Source organism: Trachurus trachurus (assembly GCF_905171665.1).
Source record: "Trachurus trachurus genome assembly, chromosome: 24".
Lineage (NCBI taxonomy): Eukaryota > Metazoa > Chordata > Actinopteri > Carangiformes > Carangidae > Trachurus > Trachurus trachurus.
Window position 1 is genome coordinate 14942044 of NC_139910.1, and position 25125 is coordinate 14967168.

The 25125-nt window shown below is 39.9% G+C and overlaps 2 protein-coding genes across 2 annotated transcripts in view; one reads left to right on the forward strand and one right to left on the reverse strand.

The window, feature by feature from the left end:
* fig4a (FIG4 phosphoinositide 5-phosphatase a) overlaps window positions 1-11455 on the reverse strand; it is a 47152-nt gene extending 35697 nt beyond the window's left edge. The window contains exons 1-8 of the mRNA XM_084000990.1: window positions 11285-11455; window positions 11014-11125; window positions 9133-9231; window positions 7146-7269; window positions 3983-4139; window positions 3626-3676; window positions 2793-2950; window positions 1958-2086 (exon numbers count right to left, since the gene is read on the reverse strand). Coding sequence (XP_083857116.1) covers window positions 1958-2086; window positions 2793-2950; window positions 3626-3676; window positions 3983-4139; window positions 7146-7269; window positions 9133-9231; window positions 11014-11076 — 781 coding nt within the window. The 5' untranslated portion in view covers window positions 11077-11125; window positions 11285-11455. The remainder of the gene's footprint in view (window positions 1-1957; window positions 2087-2792; window positions 2951-3625; window positions 3677-3982; window positions 4140-7145; window positions 7270-9132; window positions 9232-11013; window positions 11126-11284) is intronic.
* A 316-nt stretch (window positions 11456-11771) lies between these two features.
* ak9 (adenylate kinase 9) lies at window positions 11772-24753 on the forward strand (the record flags this gene model as incomplete). Its single annotated transcript, XM_084000260.1, has 36 exons — window positions 11772-11808; window positions 12103-12200; window positions 12281-12344; window positions 12441-12493; window positions 12602-12698; window positions 12904-13016; window positions 13157-13315; window positions 13466-13588; window positions 13680-13754; window positions 13971-14072; window positions 14237-14376; window positions 14463-14785; window positions 14931-15049; window positions 15245-15392; window positions 15485-15581; window positions 15679-15743; window positions 15839-15898; window positions 16049-16243; window positions 16953-17086; window positions 17242-17445; window positions 17551-17829; window positions 17978-18096; window positions 18318-18537; window positions 18640-18708; window positions 18799-19002; window positions 19132-19350; window positions 21391-21607; window positions 21706-21907; window positions 22020-22166; window positions 22264-22481; window positions 22738-22934; window positions 23115-23284; window positions 23780-23878; window positions 24017-24119; window positions 24246-24360; window positions 24545-24753. The coding sequence occupies exons 2-36, from the start codon at window positions 12108-12110 to the stop codon at window positions 24751-24753; spliced, it is 5151 nt and encodes a 1716-aa protein (XP_083856386.1). The 5' UTR covers window positions 11772-11808; window positions 12103-12107.
* Window positions 24754-25125: the final 372 nt, after the last annotated feature.

Here is a 25125-nt window from a genome sequence, read left to right on the forward strand (position 1 = left end):
TTGGTGGTTAAGGAGGAATACTCAACATGATAGACACTGACGCTGCATTACACAGTCACCTGTTGGTGAACACACATATAGTCTATTGTGTGCATTATGTGGTGTGTTTGTAGTTTTCTATTATTAACACACCTGTAGTGCACCTTGAAGCATCAGGAACTTACCATTAGAAATATTGCAATTCACAGAAAGAATTGTTATCATTATCACAGATCAACTCAAAAGTGTAGTTGCTTAAACTGCAAGACAAAAGATGTTGAAGTATTGCAGCCAAGAGAAATGTACTGTAGTGCTGCAGGTCTAAAGTATTCCTTATGTCAATTGCAATTTAAATGATATGAGTGATTTGCTGAAAAAATAAGTCAGCCAATGTAAATAGAAGTTCCAACTTATTTTTACACTAAGCAATTTGTCTGACATCTAAATCAGCATCAGTTGTGGTTTATATGAATGAGTTAGCATGTGAATTTAACACAAAACATGAAAACACCATAACAGGACTACATCACATAAATCTTGCTCTTAATTACAGTACAGGCATTTTGGAAATAACAAAATAATCAATCTTACCATAGCTCTACTACACATACACTTGGGAATGTTTTAATGGGGCCAGATGTCTCCCTTTTATTCACCCGCAGATCACATCTTTTCAAACATGTATTTTTCTCCTGTCCGCTTCAGTGTTTCCTCATCAACCACAAATTTCTGCATTTACCCTCTCTGCTTAAAACTCCCACTTCTACTCCCACTGGCTCTCTTATACTCACAGAAAAACAGCACTGAAGGCTTGTTTCCAGGAACTCTCTAAACACTCATACAGTGTCTCTGTGGCAGCATGCTGCCTGATAACAAACGCCAACTGATAAGAGATGACAGTACTGACTGTTAAGTGCACCCTAGCTTCTCACCTGCTGAGTTTTAATGTGCAACACACTGGCATTAGCAAGTGCAAGACAAAATGAAGTATTACCAAATTACTGCATTAACAATAATCGCTGGTAAAAAATAAAATGGTTTCATAAACTTTTTTCTTGACTTAAAAGCAAAAGGCAACAACTTTACACTGCTTTGTATGATTTATGTAAAAGGGGACTTAATGGAAAGTTATTGAAATCTTTAGTATAGGTAACCTAAGGCTACATTTTAGCATAATGAATCAAATTATTTATTCAGCTCTAGTCTAGCCCAAAGCCCCTCTGCAGCAGTAACCCATGCATCAACACTACCAAAGCTTCTCAAAAAACCAGGGGAAATTGTTAATGTAGAGCTATATACAAATCCCTGGTACACCGTTTGTGTCTAGTAAAGACGTCAAAGCAAAAACTGCTACAGAGCTAAATGCAAGACCAAAAAAACAAAAAAACAAAAAAACTAAACAAAAATGTGTGCATGCATGAACAAAATAACAGTCACTTATTTCATGTGATCAAATAATCAGAATCTTGCAGCTTTCTCCCTGCAGATAACAGATGGAGAGATTATGCAAGTGGCAGTGTTTACATACTTGATAATCGTTGCTTAATTGCCATTGTACTTGCTCGGCTAAAGCCCTAAAAACAAACACAAATTGATTCTGCAGTTCTGTGCTGAATCACACACTTTCTCAGCCTATGCTCACAGTGAAATCCACGTGCTTTGATGGAGACCGAGCACAGTTCAACAAGTGTTGCTGGGAGATGAGGGGGAGTGCTGACAAAGGATGACATTGTGAGAGTTGTGTCTTTTACAAGCGTATGAACACTGATTTTGAAAGATCTTGTCTATCTATTGAAAAGCACTATATAATTTGTATAGCAGATTTTTTTTACATTGGCACATTTTTTAAAAGTTTCTTTTAGAGCCCAAATCATCAGGTTGGTGATGCCAATTCAAGAAAGCACGCAGAAACATTTAGAAAAGCAACAACCAAACAATTCCATCATGTATAACTGACTTGACAGTTGTCAAAGGATACTGGACTGACCACAAAAGCCATGAATTATGTACATGAGCCAGTCATGATGCACTATGTCCTTGACCCGTTCCAGCAGCTTCCCGTTCCACACGTACTTGTAGTACGGCTCAGTCTGGAGGCTGTAAACAACTGTAGCGGAAGAGAAGGGACACATGAAACCTCTGGATTATTTTACTGATCTAGGATCAGATTGAATTAGCATTTAAATAGCAACAGATGGAAAAAAAAAAAAAGATTAGCTTAGGTGATATTGGCCTTGACCAAGATCATATATTTAGAAACTAAAAACTGGACCTGGAACGAAGCCATGGTACAAGTTTTTTTCTTTAAAAACTAAAATATCAACTTCTTAATAAAGTTATCTCCACAACTTAATTAAGAAATTAATATCTTAGGTACTAGTTTTTTTTTTATCAATTATGTGGCAATAGTAACAAGGTATAATTATAAATAATGATACGTCTAAAAAGGCATAAAACCATGTAATGGAATTGCAACCTTTCAACATGTTACAGTGGTTAATAAAATACCTGAAAACTGTCTTCCCATTGTCACTGCTTCTCTAAACACTACTCTCTGCCTTTGTGTCCCAAATCATCTGCTTTGGGAGTTTACTTCTAGCACCATCCACCCAATCACTATCTACAGTAAGTTTCTGGTTCACTGCTGTAGCCTACTGTCCCTCTTCCCGTTTAAAACGTGTCCCCTTTCCATTTCTCTGTGCTCTTCGCCTTTACATGTCCTCAGGTTCATGAGTATGGAGGTTCGTCTGAATGGTCTTCCAAGGTCTACTCCAACCGATAGAATAAAGAGCTATTTGTCAGCTTCCACTCACCTTGCGTAGGCAAGCCCTCATCTTCGAAGATATCGAAGCTGTCCTGCTTGCTCTGCGTGTGCACCTCTTCCTCAGTGGCTGTTGATGACCACAGGTCGTACGGCCTCTGCAGCAAAGTCAGGTTGTACTGCAGCGAGTGGCTCAGGTCATAGCTGTAGCTGTAAGGTAATGCCAACATTAAAAGGTATATTGTGTAAGAATTACTCCCATCTAGTGTTGCGGTTGTATATCGTAAGCAACTCAATCATATTTTTCATGCTGCATTCACTTGAAATTGGGCAGACGGCAGACAGACGACAGCCGCTGCACATAACGGCATAAACAAGCCTCTATGTAAACTAGTGGTCCGTCATGAATGTGAATAGATAACAGGAGAAGTTACACAATGTCCCTTTAAACATTTTTACCATGAGTCAATATCACACATGCAAAATAGGATATGTTATTAAGGTGTTTTTATTCAATCAAATCTTCAGGCTGTGTGCAAAGTCCTCCTGACAACTGACTCACTGATACTGATGCAAGGCTTTATCTAACCTCTGGGCATCATCACACATGCTCAGCCTTGTGCTAAGTTTAAGACGGCTTCACAAAAAATAAAAAGGGAAATAAAAAATCTTGGCAATTTCTCTCTGCTAAATTTCAGCCTTGCACACTAAACAGACATGTAAGCCAATCATGGACACATGTCTTAGGTTTTGTAGATGCAATTCATCAATGTAGTTTACCCCGCCCAAAAAATGAAACAATAATCCAAAAATATCCCATATCATATCAAACTTGCAAACAAATAGAGCCCTCCAGAGAGAATTTGGAACAAGTATTTGTCTTACCTGAAGTAGAAGTTGCTGGAGAGGTCCACGTTCTGAAAGATCCTCACGTATCTATAAAGAAACCCATCTAAAAGTCATGAGCTGGAAAACATGATCTAGACTCATGCGCATACATTAGGCATCAGTGGCCTTGCCTTGCACTGCATTTCTGCCTTTTTGTATTCATTGGGAAAAAGTTTTTAAAAAACTGGCAAAGTGATTGGAAATTATGGTTTTCACCAATTTTATTCATCTTGTGGATTCTACTGTATTGGCAAGAAAATGGTTTGTCAGTTTTAATCCTTGATGGCGACATCATGTACAGGTAGGTTTGAGAACGAATGTGAATGCAAAATCGTCATTGACAACAGACAGTACCTTGCTTCGTCGGGGTGAGTAACCCTGACTGAATCATTGGGGATGTATATCATGCTTGTGTCTTCTATTTTGTAGATGGAGTGGCCACCGATATCAGCCATTTTTCTGCGCTTCGTGATCAACACGATGTAGTAGCCCTCCAAGAAACGAACAAACCCTGTTATAACACAAAAAATAAAGATATGTTTAGATCATCTATCTACAGATCCTTCAGAATAAACAAACTTTCTACCTGGGAACATTTTCCCCTTATGACGGACATTTAAAAAAAATTGAGTAAGCAGATATGTAGGTCAACCTCTTTGTTGCCTGCAAATCAGATTTCATAACACAAACAAGTGAACTACTCTTGAGTCAGGAGTGTTTGTGTGTCATGTCATGTATACACTCAAATCCATTTAGTCTTACATAATTAAAAATCTGACCCAGAAAATATCACGCAATATACTCAGTGATTTGCTTTCAGCTTTTGATGAGCTATCTTGTAATATCTGGCATTCAGTAAATAATAGATGGATGTGAATGGTGTTGTGTGTTTTTCTAATAGTCTGAATATTATTAGTAATATTTGTCTCCTCAAGGACAGTGGTTTATGTAAGTCTGCCAGCTAGACATGCACCTTCATTATATTACTACTAAGACTAATCTGTGTAATCAGCTCAGTAGTGTGTCACAGATACAGTTTTGCAACTGAACTCCTTCTACATTCAAACCTTTTACAATAACAGAAGGTCCCAGTACCAGTGTGATGTAAGGTGACTAGTGAGGAGGATGAAATTCATATTGTGTTGCCACATACAAATATTATATATGTAATGCCTTGCCTTGCCTAATGCTACAAATGAAGACACACTGCGGTTCCTTTACACAACATACTGTATTCCACTCCAACCCTGAATCCACTCAATAAATATTTCAGTCTCGGTAATTTCAATATGTGTGTATATGTCACTGGGAGCACTGAGACTGTGAAAACAGTTGTGTAACATGTTACATAGAAGTCACAGAATTGGAGGCGACAAATATTCATGAGAAAACCTTCACCACAAAATGGTGTCACATAGTTTTAGAGACGGTGATGTTATGATGCAACTGGAGAATTGTATGATTGCTAAATTGGGCCGTGCGCAGGGTTTAAAAAGTGTTAACAACAAACTTTGACTTAAACCCTGCTGCATCAATTTTAACTTCTTGTTTTTGATCTGCTTCCCACTTTATGAACGTATTTTCAAGTTTATCAAGTATGTATCAAAACCTACTGTAAAAGCTGTACTATGAAGTAAGTTTGATGATAGTTTTAATTTTGTAATTTGTTATGTTAAGCACGACTACAGGAAACATTGAAAAGTAACATGTTCAAATCTGTGAATAACACACAATGTTGCATTATACTGTAGCATTTTATTATCTGCCTTAGCTGATACCTACACTACTGTAAATAACTCCTGGCCGTTCATCTGAAGAACTTACATCAAGGAAAAGTTGCAACTAAGTATATGAGGTATTTTTCCCTGTGTAATGACAGTCAATTAAGTATGTGAGCCACAGCCGTGTACGAAAGCAAAACATCCTCCCATGGCCCCTGTAATATTCTCTCACTTGGGACTTTGCTGCTTTACAATACCCGTGTCAGTTCATTGTGTTCCCTCTTGCCAGAGATGGGTCAGACTGACAAAAACTGGAAAATGAAAGTGAATAAAAATATGCTTATAATAATGGTATTCATTACATACTGTATTACGAAAGGTGCCAGGCAAAGGAGCTCTCAGGATACACTCTACCCAACATGGCGGCATCACTCTTTTATTCCATACGACTTTGACAAAAAAGCAGCTTGTGAACTAAGATGGCATCAGGGCACAGTGGAAAAAAAAGATAAGCGTCTCATTTATTTACACAGATGCCAGTGTCAGAGTCTGTCTGTGTCAGTGTGACCAGCCCATCTACAGCCTCAATGGTGATGCTGAATTTAATCTCAAAAGTATACTATTACAGCACTTATTTCAACGGGAGCAGGGCTGAGTTTTATCTTTGATGTATTACTCTTATGCCCTGAAAGAGCCTCGGCAATATTAGTTGACAATAGCCGGTATCTTTCTTGGCCAGAAAATGGAGACGTATACACACACACACACACATGCACACACAGAGGGACAGGATGAACTGGAAAGTACAATGTAAGACCGTTGCAACTGTGACATATTTTTTAGCAGCGTGGCTCAGTTGATGACAACATCAGTCAGTCAGACAGTCGGTCAGTTAGCCAGTCTGTCACTTACACAATCAACCTCGTTTTCAGACTTAAGTATCAAAACAAACCTGGATTGCTGTGACATTTTGTACAGACATTCATGGTTCACTGAGGATGAATGCTAATAACTTTAGTGAGCTCTTCATTTTTCTATGGCGCCTAATGATGTAATTTACACATCAAAAACACATGTTTTATTCTTTTACAATACTGAATCAAGGGGATTTAATGTGGCTTTTTTTTTTTTACAATGTCATTTAGAAAAACCCTTTCATGCCTAAAGGAAAACAGATATTACCTATAATAAGTAAGTTATAAATACAAAACATTTGGTTTGGTACAGTGGCTAGCAGGGTTCTGGGTTTGAACCTGAGCTCATCTGGGGCTTTTCTGTGAGTTTGCATATTATCCTTGTTCACTGTTCCCTGTGTGGTTTCCTCCATATACTCTAGCTTCCTCCCACAGCCCAAAGAAACAGGTTAGGTGATTTGGGGACTCTAAATTACCCATCGGTGTGAATGTGACCGTGTTTATAAGTCTGACTAGTAGATGGGTGGAAGCTTCACAGACAGCCCTGGCAAATCATGTTGTCACAGTTTTGTTCTGCCTGAAGTTGAAAGGGAAAGTAATAAAAATGTGCAAAGCTTCTTGCTGCTTCTGAATACACCACTTACTTATAATGTGAAAAGTCAGAATTGAACATTGTTAGCCTCACAAAGGTAGTCGTAGTAGCTGGGTCAAATTATTGTGAATTGCATTACTGTACACTGTCAGGTGTTTTATTTCATTTTTCCATCTCTTAAGCACAATATGTAAAACTGGGTCAATACCTGAGGTACATGTTGTTATCATTGTGTCCTACAAAAGTTATTGCTATGTCAACGAGGAAAAGAGTAGAGCAACTATACTCACCCACAATCCCAAAAGCTGAAACAGCCCTGGACAGACCGGAGGAACCCTTTTGGCCAATCTTGGTGCGGTTGCCCAGGTCCAGGCGGCCCAGCAGTTCCCTAACCTCTTGCTGGTTGTAGACATGCTACAAGAAAATACACACATGCAGATGGAGTCACTACATGAATACAGCTGTGACAAGCTTCTGTTTCTTCATTTATGAATAAGAAGAGGACATTTATTGTTATTTTAACTCAAAAGAAAAGCTATTGCTTCTTGATATCTATGTTTCAAGTTCATTCAGAGCCTTGTTGTACGAAACTCTTTTCTGTGCTATAATAAATAACTAACAGGCCCTTGTTTAATCAATGGCCCCAATTTTTGTACAGAAGGGTTTAGACTTATCCAAACTGAGGCAATTCAACCAAAATAGATTAGCTGCCCTCTACACTGAAACTGTGTTTTTTCATCATTCACTTCTAAACAACTATTATTATGCAAAGTAGTCACATTCAGTGGCAAGAATAAATCAGTGAACCCTTTGGAGTTACCTCTATTAAAGGATTTATTTGTTCTAAAACGTCACTATTAAGAACAAAGACAATCTGTTTGAAAACAGGTGAATCAGGTGAATGTTCACAGTGTAGATAGAAAAACTGTGTGCCACTCGCTAATGATCTCAAAAGAAGTTTGTTGGCATTAGGAGTTAACAAACCTGAAGTTCAGTCACTTTAAACCATAATAGAAGTGTATGTTAGAGCTACGTTCGCCTTTTTAAAAAAGCATCCAAAACATTTTGAGTCAGCTGAAACAGCTGCTGAAATACTGATCAGTGTCCACAGTCTGACAAACTGTCAATTAAATGGAGACAATGTTATCTATAGAAGTGGGCACCCAGCTGAGATGACTCCAAAAAGCACAACAGAGAAGGTTAAGTGAAGTAACAAGGAACCTCAGACTTACAGCTAAAGGCTTAAAGGAATAACTGGAGGTGGTTAACGTCTCTGTTCAAACTTACAACTGTTAACCCTGTACTGTAACTCTGACCCATACACGAATGACCTAAAGAGAGATTGTCATGCTAGACATCCTCACAACATGTCTGAGCTGAATCAGTTTTATAATATTAGTCTGGGCCAAAATTCCTCCTGAACATTTTGCAGATCTGATCAGCGACTACTGGAAAAGCTTGTTTGTGGTTATTGCTGCCCAAGGAGGTTCTGCCAGTTATTAAATCCAAGGGTTCACTTACTTTTTCCACCAGCACTCACTGTCAGTGCTTAATGGCTGTGTTAAATAAAGACACAAACCATCACATTTTTTATTTTAGGAATAAAAATCAATGCAGAAAAAACGATTCCAACGGCTGAATATACTTATTCTTACCCCTGTATAATATTTTTTTTACTTTTTATGCACTATGCAATGTATTTGTATGTGCATTTCCTCTGTATTTGTAAAATGCATCAATCTAGGAAGTGCCCACAATCCAGTTGTTTAGGTTCTTCAACACAGTGTATAATCTTTATTCATCTATGGAGCTCTTTATTTCATTATGTGTGTCAGCTTTCTTCACATACAGTATGAACTTGGAGAGAGTGAAAGGTGAGGCTCAATTCTCTCACCACATTCTCAGGCGTGCATGCTGTTTATAAAATACTACACTACGCAAATTAAATAAACACAGTCTCCTCAGGTCAGTGCAATATCTGGGCTGAGAGCGTGGGGTAATGGATATTTAGTCATGGATGCTTCATAATAACAAACACATCATCATAATCACCCGCAACACCGACAAACAAATCAACTCCCAGCTCATAGATCCTGGTAATGAGCAATACAGAAGAAAGGGAGGCACGCTCAGCACTCATCAGCTATAAGCTGTCATCCACAATACACTTGGGACAAGCTGAGTGATTGTACAATTTCCCCCCCAGGCGTACTGTACTGCATTACATAAGCATATACATTTGCACTATACCAACTCTGGGGGAAATTTAACGCTTACCTTATCATCAATTATGACCAGGTCCTTTGGTTCTGTGCGGTCAATCTTCAGGACTCTATGTTTTGTCTGTGCGTGATTGCTCCCCACCAAAAAATACCTCTGCAAAGAGAAATAAAATCATGTCCACACAGTGTGTATGCTATATTGTCTGCATTTGGTGCAAGTTATCACCAGTGCCATGCAATGTATCATGGTTCTAGCTGTGCATACTGAAAACATTCTATTTATGATTGCACAATATCATGTGCATAGAGGTTTTCAATGCAAGAGGCTTTCTCATAGAGGTAGATATTCAGCTCAGACTTTGGTCGCTACCCACCAATTCCAACAAAATTGACTACATGTTTTCAAATTCCAATAGACATGGACTCTGACGTAATAAGCAAGCTTTATAGGGTCCCATTGATACAGAGTTACTTTCTTCAGGGTTTTTTCTCACAATATGCAACATTTTCTCCTCACAATAAGGTTCCAAAGGAGAAAATGAATATCAGAAACATGTGAAATGACACAAGGGATTCAATCCAGATATGCATTTCATAAACTCCATGAGTTTCAATTGAAGTGGAATTAGAGTAGCTGCAGTCCAGAGTACATGTGGGCACAGCACATATTTGATCACAGCGCTCCATTCTAATATGTCCCTTGTTAAGATCCGTGTCTTCCCTGTATGTCTCTCTTTTTCACGTCATTATTTCCCTCATACTGGGCTTTGGAACACCATGTATCAGTACAGTCCGCAACCATTGAAACCATTCTGTCCTGTTCCACACTTTCCAGTATCCTATGGAGCTCCATTTGTCCAGGGTAGTTAGACAGATTATTCAATGTTCAGTAAAGTTGGCTGACAGAGATTCAATAGGAAATTCTGTTAACTCGACTGCAACAAATGTTTTCCTGTCTTATTTTCCAAATGTTTGTGACTAGTGATGGCGGATATGAATCAGACTTTCATTCTAACACAAGTGCACTTTTAGTTGCTGAAAATACTTTTAAATACATTTGGAAGGCAAAGCAACACACTATTGGTAAAGTGCACAGTGAATTGTGCCCTAAGCGCATGTATTGATAGTGGTGTGGCAACCAAATCCACCCTAATGTAATATGTTCAAATTATTTTCCTGCTGAAAAGCAATTATTTTGACAGTCTGTACAACTTTCATGCAAATCCTTATAACTGATTTTAAGGAGGTCATGGTCAATCAAAGTAGATTGGACACAACTTGGAGCAGAAAGCTATCACAAATATTATTTTGCTGCCACCCAGTGTTTGATGACAAGTACTATGTCCAATCCTACAGGAGCTCTCCATCATTCTCCACCCTCATGTTTACGGTATATACATTAACTTTTCATGTCATCCAAGGACTTGTGAATTCTCTCGCTTTGAATATCCAGAATGTCTTTGAAATTTTGACCTAATTATGATCCTCCTTCCTGAACAAATCATTATGCCACAGGGTCTTATGGCACTTTCATTAGAGTGGTGTGGTGGTTTCTAGTACTGCTTTGCATTTCTACAGCCTGAATAAGCTGAACTGTATGAATATAAAACAGATTGTTGCTGGTAGACAGCAGTCATGCTAAATCATATCTTCTTTAGCTCATATGAGTGTGTTCTTACAATCAGTGCATTGTTCTGTGTTGTGTATGTTTACCAGTAAGCATCAGAACAATCGAAATCTCATACGCATTGTATTAGCTGCACAATTAGTTTTCATTCATTTGGTGCCTGTTTGTACCCTGCACAGTGTAACTCTTTCACACACACACACACACACACACACACACACACACACACACACACACAAACTGGCCAAAGGTGATGGGTATCATGGCAAGACCGCAATAATAACAGCAAAATGTTCACGTCAAACTTACAGCTCTGGTTTCATAGAGAACCATCCTCTGGATCCCACTGATGACAGTCGCTGACTGAGACATCTTTATTTCTGCTTTCTCTAGTCACAGTCCAGAAGAGACAACACAAGAGCTGTGAAGGGAATGTAAACACAATATGTAAGCCCAAGTCACATACCACTAAACAGACAGGTTGCACACACATCATAATCAATTCCAAGTTTTATAGTTACTGTGTGCTACTTTTTAGTTCTGGCCTTCGCCACTTCCTAGCTAACGTTAACTTACTCACCAATTTAGCTAGCTAGCTCCGTTAGCAGCAAATCGTCTCCAGTGATGATATGACGCATCTTCTCCAACAGTCCAAATAAGCACTGTGCACGTTTTAAATACATTTAATGCGTTTATAAGCTGCCAAAGTGTTTCTCGACTAGTATTCAGCAGCATACAACATGAATCTGTTGTAGTCATGTGATTCATGAATGACTTCAAGGATCTTGTGTCAGCTGATACGGCGCCTCGCAGGGCCAAAAAGGTGGACGGGCTGAAAACGCGATTGAAAATAAACAGTTGGTCCTCGTTTTTGACTTTCTGTCATACAGGCAGAAAACAAGTGCACGTGTCTATCGCTTTGCAAAAGAACCTTAAATACACTTTCGTGTGTTGTTGTTTTGGATGTAGACAAGTAGAGCTGGTAAGAAGACGACAGTAGTAACAGTTTTGGCAAACGTTAACAAGCCGGTGTTTGTTAGTTGCCGTGGCAACAGTGTTAGGTGGCTGTTAACTGTGGATGGATGCGGGTTATGTAGAGTTCAGGTAACTTAATTTAACTAGTGCTGGTTAAAAAAAACAATATTATGAGTTTAAACTGGTAAAAATGGACAGAATGCGTCAAAGTAAAGGTAAATAAACGTACTAAGTTACTGGACTGTAACAGCCGTTACCATCCTGTAGCTAACTGTAGTTATCCTGTAGCTAAGCAACCTTTAGCTACAGTAGCTAACAAACTTTTAGTAACATACCCAACATTAGTAACGTTAAGGTCGTCAGACATGTAACAACTGACAGTTTTGTATGAGCATTAATTCTACTGTTCCTGATATTATTTAGCTCAAATGGACTGTTTTGTGGACAACATAATGGAGGATGACGCGGAGAGAGAAAGTCTTCTGGCCAAACCCACCTGTTTCATCGTTGTAGGAAGACCGGTAATTTCCCCCCTCTTTGATTATTTTAGTGGTGATTAAATTAAGTCTGTTTTTCAATTGTGTGACATTTTGTGTGGTAGGGTGTTGGCAAATCCACCTTAGCCAAAAAAATTGCAGAGTCCTGGAAGTGCATCTTGATTGATGGTAAGTACTTATTGTTTGTTTGTTTTTTGTCTTTATACCAACATAAAATGTCTTTGCACAACATCATGTCAGATATTTCTCTTCTGCTTATTCCAGATTCAGATCTGCTGAACACACACATAGAAAATAAAACAAAGCAAGGCATGGAGGTAAGTGATATATGCTGTATCATGATACAGGACAGTTAATTGTTTATTTTATGTGTTTCCATCAATACTTCATTGAGGCCACTGAGTTGCCTTGTGTGACAATTTTAGCTCCTTAAGATCTTATCCGAGGGGAAAAGTATACCAGAAGACAAGGTGCTGGAGCTGATTCTTGCCAGGCTTAACTCATCAGATGTGGAACACTATGGTAAATCATGTACTCAAAGTTAAATTTAATCAAGCATTCAAATAAACATCTGGCTTGGCTGATAAGTGTTTGAAGAGTGCAAATAAGTTTTAAAGAATGGATGTGTACAAGGACGGCCAATATTAGCAAAGCAAATGTCATTCAAAACAGCGGGATGTGGGCTCTCCCACTGCTTGTATTTGATTAATCTTGTGTTTTAACCCAGGATATGTGCTGAGCTGCCTGCCATTCCTGTCAGAAGATTGTCTGAAGATTCATGAGCAAATTGAGCTGATCAAAAACCTCAAGCTAACACCTGATTTCATCATTAATATCAAGGTTAACATTTTAGCTATATTTGTATCTTAATGCCACAATTGATCTTTTTTTTTCAAGTTAGCAATATTTGTTCTTTTTAATAGGGTGCATCGGTGTATCATTGGTTTAATTATGAACACAGCATTCCCATCTTCCAATAGTGTGCAGACAAGGACCTGGCTCAAAGGCTGTCAGGTCTGAAGCAGTATCCAGAGACAGGGCAGGTGTACAACAGGGACCAGTGGAAGCGTGAAAATGTGTATATCAACAAGAAAGAGAGCAAGGATGAGGAAGCAGAAGATGAAGAGGAAAAGGAAAAGGTATGGCTCAAGGGAAAATACCTGAATATTTCCTGCCTTCAGTGATGTCATTGGGTTTTGCATTGCAAGCATATAAATATGATTATTGTCTTTTAAAAATAATATATTATATTGTATATATATTATAAAAGACTATTGTTTTCATTACAGGCTGCTGAAGAGGAACTGGGAAAGGATATTATTGACCAGATTGTGTGGCTACCAGAGAATCTGGCACAAAATGCTTCTGTTAGAATCAACATGTACAGGGATACCATACTCAGACCACTAGAGGTGAGTTACCTATACTGCACAACCACCGAATAGCTTAGACATTAATGAAGAAGTGACATAGACCAAAGTTAACTGATATATATTTTTTCAGGACTACATGTCAAACCACAACCCCATCAACCTGTTGGAGCTGGATGGAAACAACACACCTGAAGAGATACACCTGGTAAAGACACTGGGGATTAATTAAGCAACTTTAACAAATAGCTGCACAAATAATAATAAGAAACACAATTTTGCATATCTGTTGGATTGATTTAGTCACCATTGTCAGCACCAACATTAGTCTTTGTGCTGGCTTAAATTTGAGACAGCAGTGCTGTCCGTGTGAGTGAGCATGTGTGAGAGGCTGATGTTACTTTGTTAATTGTTTTGTCTGTAGACTGTAATGTCTCGTCTTGGATCCATGGCAATAAAACGTGTCTCCATTCCCATCCTCCTCCGCCAGACTGATGACGAAGAATTGCCAGAGGATGTTGGCACGGTTTGACATTAATGATCATGTTTTTTTTGTTGTTGTTTTTTTCATCAAAACACAGTCACTTGTGTGAATGCTTTAAGACCACCAGCATTTAAAAAAAACTTTAACACACATGTGATTCTAATTGAACTAGAAATAGTTTAATTCTGAGTTGTTCTCTTTTCCAGGACATGATGCTGAGAATTCTGTCCTCTTCCAGGCAGGTAGCCCCTGGCTTCAGGTGGAGAAGGAGCCGCTGGGGACAAACCTGTCCTGTTGCTCTGAAGGAGGGCAAGGTCATTCCTGGCCAGTCTGAATTCTCTGTGGGGTGCGTGCTTATTAGAGGCTATTGCCTGGTGAACAATCTACCCAGAAGTTTACAATGAGAATGTGTTTTACCGTCTCTCAACACAGCTTCCAGGACAAAGTGTACATCCTCTCGTCTCAAGAGGCCTACCAGAAATTTGTCAAAAACCCCAGACGGTATTTACTTCCTCCAATGCCCAGGCCTCCTTGTCGGGTTTCCATCATTGGGCCTCCTCAAGCAGGAAAGAGCACCCTATGTAAGCTCCTAGCCCAGCACTACCATGCATTAGTGCTTGACATGGAGGATCTGGTACAGCCAGTTCTGATCAAGTTTGAACAAGAGAGGCTTGATAAAGTCAAAGACGAGACTACACAGGTCGCTATAGAGAATATCAAGCTGAAGATGGAGCAGGATGATGGAGAGAGTTCAGGCAAGGATACGTTATCTCCTTCACAATCTGTTATACTTGTACTGTCTCTGTGTCAGATGGTGTCTTGCTGGATCTCAATGAGTTGTCTCAATGATTCTGTTACAAACAGGGAATTTAATTTTTATGCTAATGTTTCTGTTCTCAGTGACAGAAGATCATCCAGAGGTGAAGGCCATGGTGCTTAGTGCAATGGAGGAAGCCAAAAAATTATGCACCTCTCCCCTTGACTTGTATGCTAAGGCCCTGGACAACTGTGTAAAAGAGGTACTTTAAAGATCTACATGGCAGCAGCATTTACATAAGCTTCAGAAATGTATACACATTCAGCTAACCATCCCTTCTGCAACATTATTCAAGGCTGTTGTTCAAATTTGAGTTATTGAATTTATTTGCAAAAAACTATAGACGGGAATAAACACAAATGTGGCCATTTGAAACTGATTAGCATTGATGTTACAGATGGAAGATGCAGACACAGACAGAGAGGTCAGGACTGGCTGGGTGCTTGACAGCTTTCCCAAGAACTTCTCCCAAGTGAATGCCTTACAGCAAGGTGAAACCCTGCCTGACATTCTCTTTTGTCTCAAAGACAGTGGTGGAACCCAAGGTAGGAGACATAGAAATAAAGGATCACAAACAAGTTGTTATTTCAATATATAGTGTCAGTGTTCATTCACCATGTGTTCATGTGTTGAACAGTTTTGAAAAGATTGTATGAGATGAACAAGGAGAGCGTGGACAAAGCAGTAAGGAAGAGGTTGCAAGTCGAACAGTCTGAGAAGGATAAACCGGTCCCGTAAGTGAAGATAAAATCATGCAGTGACATTTTGGTGTTTTTTTTTGTTTTTTTTGTTCATGTATCTGTTGTTTCTCTGCTTCATTTATTTCATTAGAAACCAAAAGGAGCCAGAATCAGAGGCACAGTCAAATCTAGAGACAGTAGTTGAGGAAACTGATGGTATGTATTAACTGTCTGTCATCAATTTTACATGCTCAGACTCTTCAAGAGGCTGTTTTACATCAGTAGTGTTTTTGCAATCTTTTCCTATGCAGTCAATTCCAAGCCATCTGAAACCACCAGCCCTGTACATCCTGATATGACCAAAGGGGAAGGTGAGATGTTTCTATAATATGTTGTTGAGGCCGAAAATGCAAATTGCTCTGACTTCCTCTTAATAAAAGGGGAAGACAAATTCACACCCCACTCTCATATTTTACAAATTTCTATTCTCTTTCCCTCTTGTTCTCCCTCTGCTGCTCAAGCTGTGATACTGCCTGATCAGTGGGAGTTAGGTTATCCAGACGGCCCAGAAATGAATGACTATAAACTGCAACTGCAACAGTTTGTGTCTGGATGGGAGCAAATGCAGTCGGCTCTAAGTATTCCCTGCTCAGTGCTGGAAATTGATGGCAAAAGCCCTGAGGATTTACTTCAAGAGATGATCTTTCAGATGGAGAGTGAGTGTAACCTCAGTCACAGTCTTGAACATTTGTTACACTATGAAAAGTAATTGACTGCACATACCGGGTCCATTCATGAAACCTGAGCAGAATTAATTTTTCAAAGTTTTTTGAAAAGGCTGAAAATAGCAGGACAAGTCAACAGTGTAAAACTCAAGCATATTGGTGCCTCCTTTCATCTGTAAAAGAGCGGGGGCAATATCCGACAACAATATTCTCAGCTATCAGGAAGCCCCCCCCCCCCCCCCCTAACAACAGGTTTAGTGATCTACAATTCATTTTTACCTTTACTCCGTGAATTGTAGTCCAAAACTGACATAGTAATTCACTAATGTTTAGACTAATTTGAACAGCTTATTAATGTTGACATAGATCTCTCTTTCGGCCAAATCTCACAATTTTATATTCAAAAAGTCTAGCGAAACACACAGAGAAATACGTTCAATATATCTAGGTATTGTGTGTTACAAGAGATCACTGTATTTTTTGCCTATGAAGTCCTTACATGATTAAATGCACATTCTTCCAAAAGTCTTCAATAGACTATTCAAAATTAAAACTCATGCATATATACAGTATATTAAAGAGGTTGGTTGTGCTGATAGAGACATACAAAATGCAACAAACACATGCTCTGTTACCCCATTTTTCAAATAAAAGAAAACCTCTTTGATGATGTGTGACTATGCTGCTGTGTCCGCTACAGAGCCCTTTCAGTATGTATCCTGGGAGCTGTCAGCAATGGACTTGGAAGAGGAAGCAGAGGATATGGAGGCCTTAGCAGAGTTGGAGAGGGCCGAGGAAAACAGCAGTGACAATGATGCTGCAGAGGAGGAGGAAGTCAGTAAACTAAGTAGTATTGTCATGTGAATTTAAAAGCTACAGGTTTATAAGTGAGGAGGCTGCAGCTGCAGGGCTGTTTCACTACTTTGTAGACAAATGTTACTGATATGAACAAGCCCTTAACAAGATTTCTTCCTTCTCTATGAAACCAGGGGGACATGACAGCAAAAAGACTCTTAGGTGATACTCATCATTTCTGCCCTGTGGCCTTAAAAAACCAAAACATTCTGTTCCCCTGCACGGAAGACATTGCAGCAAGGTACCGTGAAAAGACCTTCTACTTTTCCAATGACGAAGCAAGAGAATCTTTCCTTCAAAACCCTGCACAATTTGTTGCAAAGACTGAGCCACTCAAGGTATGAACACAACAGACATGAGACAGTAAAGAAAATAGTAAGAAAAAAAAGTAAATAAACAATTTCTAATCTAATCCTTACATTTCTAATCTTTTTATATCTAAGCCTCCTGCCCTGCGGGTCTTTTTGCTTGGCACTCGTGGGTCAGGCAAGACTTCTAATGGTGAGTGGCTCGCCCAGCAGCTTGGCCTCTTCCATATTCAGTTCAGAGAGCAGCTCCAAATGCTCATCATGGCCAAGACAACGAAGCGGGTTCTTCATGCTGATGAGGTAGAGTCCCAAGAGGAGTCTCCTGAGGACTTGGAGATCCTGATACGGGAAGCCAAGCAGGAGAGCGAAGGGGAGGAGAAGGAAGATACCTCTGCCAATGAGAGTGATATAGAGGTCAGCCACAATAAACTGAATCTCTGTCAACATTTCCAGTATTATTATGTTGCCTCAGACGTGTTTCTCATTAGAACTAATAGTCAAGGAATTATGATACTTTCTGACTCAGCACAATTTTGTATTTATCTGTGTGTGTCTACAGCAGGAAGTTGAACTGACTGACAAGGAAATGGCCATCAAAGCCTACCTCTCAAATGGAGAACCTCTGACTCCACAGATCCTGGATATGGTTATTGCGCCATTCTGGAAACAAGAACCATACATGTAGCTGCACACACACACACACACACTCAGTTTTTTTTATCTTCATAAATGTAAAAATGTTGTCAAATATGCTTATTTGCTTGTGTGCTGAGTTAAATTGGTTCTCTCATACCTAATTATTGGCCTACATTTATTATACATGCATTTATGTGTATTTATGCACAGTTATTTTTTGTGAACACCTGACTTTTGCTGAACTTAACATTCTATCTCTGTCTTAGGTCAACAGGTTTTATTTTGGAGGGCTTCCCCCAAAATCCTGAGGAGGTGCAGTACCTATCGCAGGAGCAGCTCTTCCCTGACATTGTGGTAATCATGTCGGTGGATGTCGCAGATGTTCAGAAACGTCTGTTACCAACATACCTGGACAAGTGGCGCGAGCGTCGCAACCGCCGTGAAGCTCAGCTGAACCTACTTCGTGATTTGCGTAAGAAAAACAGGGTAAGCAAGTTGGTAATAGACTTTTTCTACCAGCTTTCTTATGAAGCATTAGTTGTCTTGGCTTGTGTGAATGTTTTACACAACTGTCATGGCTTGTTACAGGAGGAGAGAATTGTCAAGAGAAGGGCTGAACTCATGGCAGAGAGAGGTGGTACGGCAGCTAAAACAGAGGTATGGTATGTTATCACCACAGTCAGTGCTGAACAGTCTCTCAATCACTAATTAACTGTTCCTTGTACTCTTCATCACCTAACTGAGTAGGAAGAGGAAGAGGAAGATGAAGAGGAAGAATCTGCAGGCAACATAGAAGATGAAATAGAGGCCACACTGGAGGAGGAGTTTCCTCCAGAAGAGGATAACGAAGACACAGTGAACGATGAGACTGAGGATGCAGCTGCTGAAAGGCTTGAGACAGAGATAGAAGAGCGTTACGTGACAGATGAAAACCAACTTGTTACTGTAACGGTAAAATACAAACAATTTTTCTGCCAAACCCTTCCAGTTTCTGCATCATTTAATGTCCAGGAAAAGCTCTACAATATAAAGTAGGTTATTTAACCTCATATATTCTGCTGTGTACTTTTCTATAACCAGGAGCTGCTGAGTGAGCAAAACATACCCAGTATCTCAATCAGTGCATCTCGCAAGCTCCGAATCGTGCAGCAACAGCTGCTCCAGAAAATACAGCCTATGCTGACCAACAGGGAGTCACTCTTCCAAAAATGTCAACCCATCTCATACAGCCTGGCACAAAGGCTGCTGATCTCCTCTTACAAATTACATAGCGCCTTTGGTTGTTGGGATCCCATCAAGGTATTTATAATTCAGGACTCAGAACTCTCAGATTTCCTGTACATAATATAGTGTATTGCTTCAAAGGAGGTTAAATCGAAAGCAACTGAACTTAGTTATTTGTCTAGGAAGACGTTTCACCTCTCATCCAAGAGGCTTCATCAGTTCATGTACGCAGCTGACCAGGCTGGGACTGGTCCAACTATCTGGTGTGGAGACTCACTATTTAACCTCTTGTGTGGGCGTTTCACAAGGGTGATGATGTCACTGGTTCCCTTTTGTGCTCCAAGTGCCAACGACAGTAGTTGGAGTGACAGTCGTTGGTGGGAAGTTGGTTTCGACTTCGTTAGTGCCCTATTGTGTTCTAACGACAGTCGTTGGAGTCACTTGCCACTTGTGAACAGTAGTTGTTCTTTGAGGCTAGATTGTTGAGTCTCCTGGGAAGGGATGAAAGGGCAGCATTGTAAATTGGGGATAGGTGGTGTCTCAGACCTCCTCCCCTGTTGAGGGTTGGTTTTTCTACTTTTACAAAAATGGCTTCTTTAACTCCTCTTTCAAACCATCTGTCCTCTCTGTCTAGGATTTGGACATTGCTGTCTTCAAAGGAGTGGGCTTTCTCCTTGAGATGTAAATGAACAGCAGAGTCCAGTCCTGAGGAGTTTGCTCTCCTGTGTTGGGCCATGCGTTTATGCAGTGGTTGTTTTGTTTCTCCAATGTAGAGGTCTTTGCATTCCTCGTTGCATTGGACTGCATACACCAGATTGCTTTTGTGGGTGTGTGGTGTTCTGTCCTTGGGATGTACCAGTCTCTGTCTGAGTGTGTTGCTGGGTTTGAAATACACAGGGATACGGTGTTTGTTAAAGATCCTCCTGAGTTTTTCTGATACTCCAGACACATATGGAATGACTATGTTTTTTCTCTTGTTTTGTCTTTCTTTCTCAACCACTTTGCTGGTTTTCTTTCTGGAAGCAGCTGCAGTTTTCACAAAGGTCCAGTTAGGGTAACCACAAGTTGTGAGGGCGCCTCTCAGGTGCTTGTGTTCTGCCCCTAACTGGACCTTTGTGAAAACTGCAGCTGCTTCCAGAAAGAAAACCAGCAAAGTGGTTGAGAAAGAAAGACAAAACAAGAGAAAAAACATAGTCATTCCATATGTGTCTGGAGTATCAGAAAAACTCAGGAGGATCTTTAACAAACACCGTATCCCTGTGTATTTCAAACCCAGCAACACACTCAGACAGAGACTGGTACATCCCAAGGACAGAACACCACACACCCACAAAAGCAATCTGGTGTATGCAGTCCAATGCAACGAGGAATGCAAAGACCTCTACATTGGAGAAACAAAACAACCACTGCATAAACGCATGGCCCAACACAGGAGAGCAAACTCCTCAGGACTGGACTCTGCTGTTCATTTACATCTCAAGGAGAAAGCCCACTCCTTTGAAGACAGCAATGTCCAAATCCTAGACAGAGAGGACAGATGGTTTGAAAGAGGAGTTAAAGAAGCCATTTTTGTAAAAGTAGAAAAACCAACCCTCAACAGGGGAGGAGGTCTGAGACACCACCTATCCCCAATTTACAATGCTGCCCTTTCATCCCTTCCCAGGAGACTCAACAATCTAGCCTCAAAGAACAACTACTGTTCACAAGTGGCAAGTGACTCCAACGACTGTCGTTAGAACACAATAGGGCACTAACGAAGTCGAAACCAACTTCCCACCAACGACTGTCACTCCAACTACTGTCGTTGGCACTTGGAGCACAAAAGGGAACCAGTGACATCATCACCCTTGTGAAACGCCCACACAAGAGGTTAAATAGTGAGTCTCCACACCAGATAGTTGGACCAGTCCCAGCCTGGTCAGCTGCGTACATGAACTGATGAAGCCTCTTGGATGAGAGGTGAAACGTCTTCCTAGACAAATAACTAAGTTCAGTTGCTTTCGATTTAACCTCCTTTGAAATACTATGACCTGGACAAATGAGAATATGCACCGGCATAGTGTATTGCTGTTTATTTTCATGTTTATTGTCTCCACACTTATCCAATTTCTACAGCAATATAGGGAGGGGGACCTAATCCAACCTCTGCAGTGGCCTCTCAGTACCTCACACCCCCTGATCTTCCATCAGTTTATCTACTTCTTTGCATCTAAGGAGAACCGAAACACATTTATGCTCAACCCTTTAAAGTACCTCAGGCAGTCCAAGCCTTCCCCATCCCTTCCTGTTAAAATGGCCATCCTTGGACCACCCAAATCTGGAAAAACTGCTGGTAAGACTTGCACCAGCTGCAAAATAAATGACTTAAAGTTTCCACTTTCTCACAGACTTATGTTTCTCTTTTCTCTTTGTTTATTTTTATCTCTCTAGTGGCAAAGATGTTTGCTCAAAAATATGGCTTGGCACGGCTGTCCTTTGGCAGTGTTATGCGTATGGTGCTGAACATTAAGGAGCACACTGATTTGGCTGTCCAGATGAAAAAACACCTCTCCCAGGGCCTTGTTGTGCCTGATGAACTGGCCATTCAGTGTCTGGAGGTGGCGCTCATGAGCTTGGTCTGCAGCACTCAGGGGTAAGATGAGGGCATGTATTCGAGTTATGTTTATCAAAACTCAAAACCTAAAAAGGACCTAACTCTTACCTTAGGAACATCACTACCACATGTCATGATATGTCTTTTCCAGGTATGTTTTGGATGGCTTTCCGATGACACTTAAGCAGGCAGAGCTCATGAGTTCTCGGAGCATCATCCCCATGGTTGTGGTTGAGCTTCAGTTGGACACAGTCGAGGTGCTGAGGAGAGGCCTTGAGGACAAAATGAAGCCCAACAAGTGAGAGGAACAATAGGGATAATGAACATACTGAAATTATGCATATTTTCAAGTTCACAAGCCTTTAAACCTTATGTCATAAAATGTGCCCTCCTAGACCTCACCTGATGCACGACAGCTCCGAGATCCACCACATCCGTAACTCTCGTTACAAGCAGGAGGTGGAGCTGGTGAGGAAGCACTATCAGCAAGAATATCAGAACTGGATTCTGCTTGATGGCTTAAAGAGCAAATGGTGGCTCTGGAACAGCATTATAAAGGAAGTCAGTATCAGCATGAGATACATCTATAGTTACCTGGACAGGATACAGAGAGGTAAGTACTAGAAGCTTAATCAGGCATCAGCCCAGAAGGAAATTTTATACCTGAAGTGAAAAAACATTTTAAATATATAGCACACCATACAGTACTATCTGTTACAAAATAAAGTAGGAACAGAAAGGAAAATGTGATTTTTGGACATAAATGAATTTAAAAAGTAAAATAAAGACCAAGTTAATGATAAACTGCATCTAGTTTGCTGTTAAGAGGACAAATATCAGGTCATTGCCCATGCTCTGTAATTGTGCAGGTCAAGCAGCGTGCATCAATAGGCTGTGTATCACGCCTAAGGAGCTTCTCCATAGGCTTGGAGAGTTTGGCCAGTACTGTCCTGTGTGCCTGGCTCTACATCATCACCTGATGGACTGTTCAGAAGTTACAGTGTTGTCTCATGCTGCTGAATACAGGGGACAATATTACAAGATATGTGGCGAAGACCATGTAGAGGTCAGTGTAGAACAATCAAGTCAAGACAATATACTGAAATGTTGTTTTGCTTTTAAGATATCTTAAATTCTGGGTGATTTAGGTCATTCCTCTGGAATTTACTTAATTCTATATCATACTCTACAATTATAAAGGACACATTCATGTTGACTAATGAATGTATTATTCTCTTACCCACAGAAGTTCCTGTCTACTCCAGATCAATTTGTGACTCCTGGCTGCCCCTACACCCTCCCACAGCCCCATCTGCTGCCAAGAAAACTAACTGAGATTCAGGTGAAGAACAAGTTCCCACAGCAAATTGAGATGAAAGGCTTTTGTCCTGTCACTTATCTGGATGGAAAGCAAAGGTATGGTATTCACCCGTATCAAGTCTAACCCTTGCCATATCTCACTTGTTTGAAAACATACCATATGTCAAAATGGTAAAAACTGTGCACACCACTAGATTCTTTGGTTCATTGTCGAACATGAATAAAAAGCCTAGTTATTTTTTGTTAGTGCAAAGGGATCCATATGAACCAAACTTTAATTTTTAATAGATCATTTTAATAGGTTTTATAGTAAGTGTTTGGTTACATAATCAACTTTTATTTGGATTAACAGAGGTTTTCATTTAGCAACAGTGTTCCCTGGTTTAAGTACAGTGCATTTTACAAGCACATAATGAAAACTGGTAATGAAAACTAGTGTGAATAATAAACGACACATAATAGAGAAAACCATTGGTCCAACATCACATCCCAACAGGATCGCAACAGACATGTTGATGGCTTAAATAGTGTCAGATCTCGAACTGCTCTCATTTATTTACTGTATTTGTTTTCTTTGTGTGTTGTTCTCAGGTATGAAGCCCTGGTTCGAGGAAAGATGGAATATGCTGTGGAGTACAGAGAACGGATCTACATTTTTGAGACAAAGCAGAAACAGAACAAGTTTTTGAGGTTTGTTTCTCTTTGCAAATTTCAGAAATGTGTCTGACTCATATGAAAGGATAAACACTGTTGGCAGTGAACCATGAATTGCTTTACTAAACTTTGGTCTATTTGGTAAAACTGAATGTTCACACTTAATTTATCAAGGACTCCTGAAACCTATTGGGACCAGAGGCTGCCCTGTAAAGTTCCTCCTCTTTGTGAGCCTGTACCCCTCACCTCCCTTCCAACGTTGGGTTACCTGGAACAGGTCAAATACACATAAATACACCTATACAAAATGCTAATTAGTCCCATCTGCAGAGATTGTGTGATATCAAGATTTACTATAAGTGCAAACATCTGTTCTGTTTTGAGTAATGTCTGTACTTTTCAGGGTGTGGCAGTAGCAGTCATCAAGGCCATGACAGCTGTTGGGTGCTTCAAACCAAAGCATCCCTTCCTCACTATACAGAGATCATCACTCCTCTATGTCGCCTTCTATCTCAAAGGTAAAATAAATCAAGTAAATTAAACATACAGTACTGGTGAGTTTGAATGGGAGGGTTGTTGTCAGCTACTCTTTTCTTGAAAACACGGGGTGTGTGTGTTTGGTTTTACTTTTACTTTACTGTTTACTGTTGCCGGTAATCCTTCTAATTTGTGTAATAAACAAAAGCTCAATATTTTTTTCAGCTTTCAACAACAAAAGCACAGACTACACTCGCCAGAAGTACAAAAAAAAGTTGGCCCTATTTGAAGAAAACTGTGCGCTCATTCCCTACCTGAGCTCAACAATGAGAGGGAATTACAGTCCTCCCAGTGACCATCCAATTGACTTGAAGTTCAAACTGAACAGGTTCCTGGCCATGGAAGACTCATCAAGAGCCAACTGCGTGCTGTAACTCTGCCTGTTATGCACTTTTGACAGTCCCTGTATGTATGTTGTGGTGACTTGTGTGATGTGTGAAGTAATTTGAAAAATATTTTAAATGTAACCATCTGTAAGAATTTATTTTATTGAGAGGTATCTATAATAAAGTGTCCTTTATCATTATCAGGGCTTAAAAAAATATATATATATATACTTTGCTTGTGTGAATTTTGCTTCTTCAATATGCCGTCCTCTAGTGCATTACATTTTACATGTGAATAAAATATATATTTAATGGAATGCCTGTTCTGATACACTAAGGGTTCAAATTAAATCTGTAGTAATTTCAGTATCTCAATATAAAGAGCATGACATCAAAAGGCTGGTGCAGCTGTCAGTGCTC